This window comes from Salarias fasciatus (assembly GCF_902148845.1).
Source record: "Salarias fasciatus chromosome 7 unlocalized genomic scaffold, fSalaFa1.1 super_scaffold_4, whole genome shotgun sequence".
NCBI lineage: Eukaryota > Metazoa > Chordata > Actinopteri > Blenniiformes > Blenniidae > Salarias > Salarias fasciatus.
The window spans coordinates 2,710,747-2,714,880 of record NW_021941229.1 but is presented as its reverse complement, the minus strand read 5'-3'; the positions used below and the strand labels follow the sequence as shown (position 1 = coordinate 2,714,880).

Sequence of the window (4,134 nt, the reverse complement as noted above, 5' to 3'; positions counted from 1 at the left end):
CTCTATGGCTCCAGTCTGCAGCTTATCAGTGTTTACTGCAGAAAAAAAAGTTTGTCCGGGGAGCGCTTCGTGCCGCGGTGCTAACGCTGCTAACTGCCGTGTTCGACCGTCGGAGAGTTATTTTTTTCTTCTTTTTCTCCGTTGTCCGGTCGCTGCATAATTTAGCGTGGGCAGGGCGCCCGGACTGAAAAGGTCTGGCAGAAACCCTGCATATTGTTAACTTCAAATGCTACTTTGTGATAAGTTTTACCAGTAAGAGATTAGCTGGTCTGAGCTGACTTTACTTGTGCGTGTTCAACCCTGTTGGTGAAAACACACCACTACTGTAGTTAACAGCAGAACAAAGTAAATAGGAGGAAATGGCGAGAGTAAATAAGAGTAAATAATCAATCATGGGGCTTTTTCTGAAGCATGTATTAGCCACCCGCAAATTCCTCCACATAATGCATGACCGGAGTTATGTTTTTATTTGTATGTATGGCTTTTTTTACAGCCTTGTTTCTGACTGCTTTTGTTCAAATTACATTAAAGTTTAAATTTCTTTTTTGACACTTTAAGAAGAGTGTGAATTTTTACTACTGCTTGTTACATTGTGTGTTTACTCAGACAACATATTTCATTGTTTTGAAAGCTGAATAAATGTTCAGAGGACTGGACACGACTTGTAATAGATTTCTTTTAGTTGCCCAGAAATTGCTGCATTTCACAAAAATATGATAAATATATATATCTTTATTAAAAAATCAGCCTAAATATCAAATTGGAAAAATCGGCTATGCATATCGGCATCGGCTGCCCAAATTTGGAAAACATCGGCATCGGCCCCCAAAAAACCCATATCGGTCGACCTCTAACCAGAAGTACAAGAGAGACTTCCAAACGACAGATTTTGTTCTTTCAGCACTTAACTCTAGCGAATACCAGAAGTACAGGAGAAGCTTCCAAACGACAAGATGAGGATTTTCAGTTTGCTGTGGATCGTCTTCACTGCTGTGACTATAGGCATTGCTGCATGCGTCACTCCCTACAGGAGTGTCCCATTCCAAAATGTCAACGGCAAACTGTTTCAAGAACCCACCTTTGGCGATTTGAGCTCGCTCACACTGAGAGAGGACATTGACCGGCTTATCCTTGGTGCCGGAGAGCAAATAGTCACGCTCAGCTCAAAGAATGTCACCAAGAAAACTGGACAGGTGTCCTGGGAAAGCAGCTCGACTGCAAAAACCCTTTGCCAGATGAAGGGAAAGAGCAGTAAGAAATGTAAAAACTTCATCAGGGCCACATACACCCTGAAAAGTGGAAAAATGCTTGTGTGTGGGACCAACGCCTTCAGCCCCTCATGTGACTACATGACAGTCACAGATGAAACCATCTCCCTGGATGGAAACCAGATGAGTGTGAAGGGAACAATACCGTTTGACCCCAGCGATCGATTCACCTCCCTGATGAATGACGACACCCTGTTCTCTGCCACCTCTGCAAACTTTCTGGGTACAGAAATGGTGTTCCAGAAACATGGACCCATACCTGGACAGAACGCCATCAAGACCGAAATGAAGCAGTCTTTGCTCAGCGAACCCAACATGATTTCCGTCAACCTCGTTGAGGCCAGCAAGGACAGTGACAATGGAGAAGACGACCAAGTCTTCCTGTTTTTCACTGAGAAAGCCATGGAAGAACAGCCTGCCGACCTCCTGGTCTCCAGGGTCGCTCGTGTGTGCAAGAGTGACCTTGGAGGCAAAAAAATTCTTCAAAAGAAGTGGTCGTCGTTTATCAAAGCCCGGCTGGACTGTCCGTTTGGAGACTCATCGGCCCTCGTGCAGGATGTTTTTCTTCTAAAGAACCAAACCAACTGGAAGGACAGCATCTTTTACGCCACGTTTACGTCCAATCCGCAGCACTCTGGAGCCAGCAGCCATTCTGCTGTCTGTGCTTACAGACTGTCAGACATAAACGACGTGTTTTCCGGGAGGTTTCTGGCTGAAACCGGCACTGGAGGCTGGGTTCCATACACCGGAGCGCTGCCGTCCCCTCGCCCTGGCTCCTGCATTAACGATGAAACGAGGGCTGCAGGCTTCAGCTCATCTTTGGACCTCCCAGACGATTACACGACGTTTGTGATAAACCATCCTCTGATGGAGGGGGTCGTCACACCCATCGGTGGAAAACCTCTGTTAGTCCAGTCATCAAGGAAGTTTTCCAAAATTGTGGTGGACCAAGTGACATCCCCGAAAGGAGAGCAGCACCAGATGCTGCTGATCGGCACAGAGTCCGGCTGGCTGCAGAAGGCCGTGAAGCTGGACGGCGAGGAGGGACGCATCGTGGAGGAGCTGCAGCTGTTTGAAGACCCGCTGCCTGTTGACTTCCTGCAACTGTCCACAACAGGTCAGCTGTACGGCGGCACCAGCAACGCCGTGGTGCAGGTGGACGTACGAGACTGCAGCCGCTACACGTCCTGTGACGACTGCATCCTCGCCAGGGACCCGAACTGTGGCTGGGACCGGATGGAAGGGAAATGTGCCTCTGCTGCTGGAACGTCTTCCTGGTTGTAGAGTCTGACAGATGGAGACACCAGCCTGTGTCCAACTCCTGATGTGACAAAGGAACCAGAAGCTGTCGTCCTCATCAAGGACAGAGCTCAGTTCCTGCCGTGTCACCCTGATACCAACCTCCCAACCAGCTGGCGCTTTGCTGACGACATCCTCCATCCTGGTCCTCGACTCACCCCAGTCAGCCAGGGTCTCATCATCACACCCTCCTCTTCAGATGCTGGTCTTTACACCTGTGAGACGCTGCAGGACATCGGGGGCAGAATGCACCGAAGGACGGTCATCCAGTACCTGGTCCAGGTTCAGGACACCTGCAACCTGGTCCCTGTTCAGGAGACCAGCACCCCGGTAGTCCCAGTTCAGGACGCCAGCACCCCGGTGGTCCCGGTTCAGGACACCAGCACCACGGTCCCGGTTCAGGACAGCAGGACCCTGGTCAGGACCCTGAAGGGGGCACTGATCACCCTGGTGGTCTTTACAGGCGTGGTGCTGATCTTCACTTTAGTCTTGCTCCACCACTTGAAGAGCAGAAACCAGGGTAACAGTGAAGACAGTCCCGTTTGAGAGGAGACACATGGAGAAAGACAGAAACAGAAGAAGAAGAAAATAAGAAAAAGAGAAAGAGAGAGAAGAGCAGGAGGAAGAAGAGGAGGAGGAAGCATGATGGACAGTGATTAGCGTTCTTGTCTCAGAGCAAGAAGGTCCTGGGTTCAGTGGGATGGGTGGGCGGGGTTGGGAGGGTTTCTTTAGAAATGTAATTTACGGTGGCCCTGAGGTGCAAAACACAACACCAAATCAGAAAACACAACACAAAAGAGAAAACACAACAGCAAAAGAGAAAACGGAAACCGGGTGACATCAGTCGTCGCTGATTGGACGAAAGAATTGGTCCGTCCTTTGAACCAGAAAGAGTCACATTTTGCCACTAATCCAACGCATCTGATCCTTAAAGACGCAGTAAAAAACGCTCGTTTTTAAATAAAGCACCGCAAAAAACGCGCGTTTAGACAAAACAGACGCGTGTATTTTACGCTGCTCTTACTGAAGGCTGCACAACGCCGGAAAAAACGCCTGTTATTTTTTTTTTTTAATAAAACGCCATAAAAAACGCGAGTTTTTTATGGCGTTTTATAAGATGTTAATGAGCTCTGCCCTCTGAAAAACACAGGCAATAAGTTTAATTTTTCTGAAGCCAATCAGCAGAGAGCACAGCGACGCCAAAAAAATGGATCCAAGAGACTTGTCAGCTCCTCTGCTAGAGGAAATGACTGAAATTCAGAGGATTAAAATATCGACTTGCACGAATTATAATCACCGTGGCTGAAAATGCTGTGCTGAAAACGTGTGGAAAGTATAAAAATCCATGTATCATTCGTTCAATTGATATTCAATTAAGAATCAAAAAACAAAATATTGAAAAATGAGACGTTTTTCCTTTTTTGTTTTTAAAATAAAAACAAATTAAAATTGGTTTGTTTTTCAATATCCCGTTTGTTAAGACAGATCAAATAAAGGAAAGTTGAAAAACCGCCACAGAGCACACGTTAATGTGATTTTTCAATTTCTTCGATCTCCGTGACCCGGA

At 47.1% G+C, this 4,134-nt stretch overlaps 1 protein-coding gene across 1 annotated transcript; it reads left to right on the top strand.

Annotated features, from left to right (window-relative positions):
* Positions 1 to 1,235: 1,235 nt before the first annotated feature.
* Positions 1,236 to 3,113, top strand: LOC115383387 (semaphorin-4E-like). Its single transcript, XM_030085569.1, has 2 exons — positions 1,236 to 2,517; positions 2,614 to 3,113. The coding sequence occupies exons 1-2, from the start codon at positions 1,236 to 1,238 to the stop codon at positions 3,111 to 3,113; spliced, it is 1,782 nt and encodes a 593-aa protein (XP_029941429.1).
* Positions 3,114 to 4,134: the final 1,021 nt, after the last annotated feature.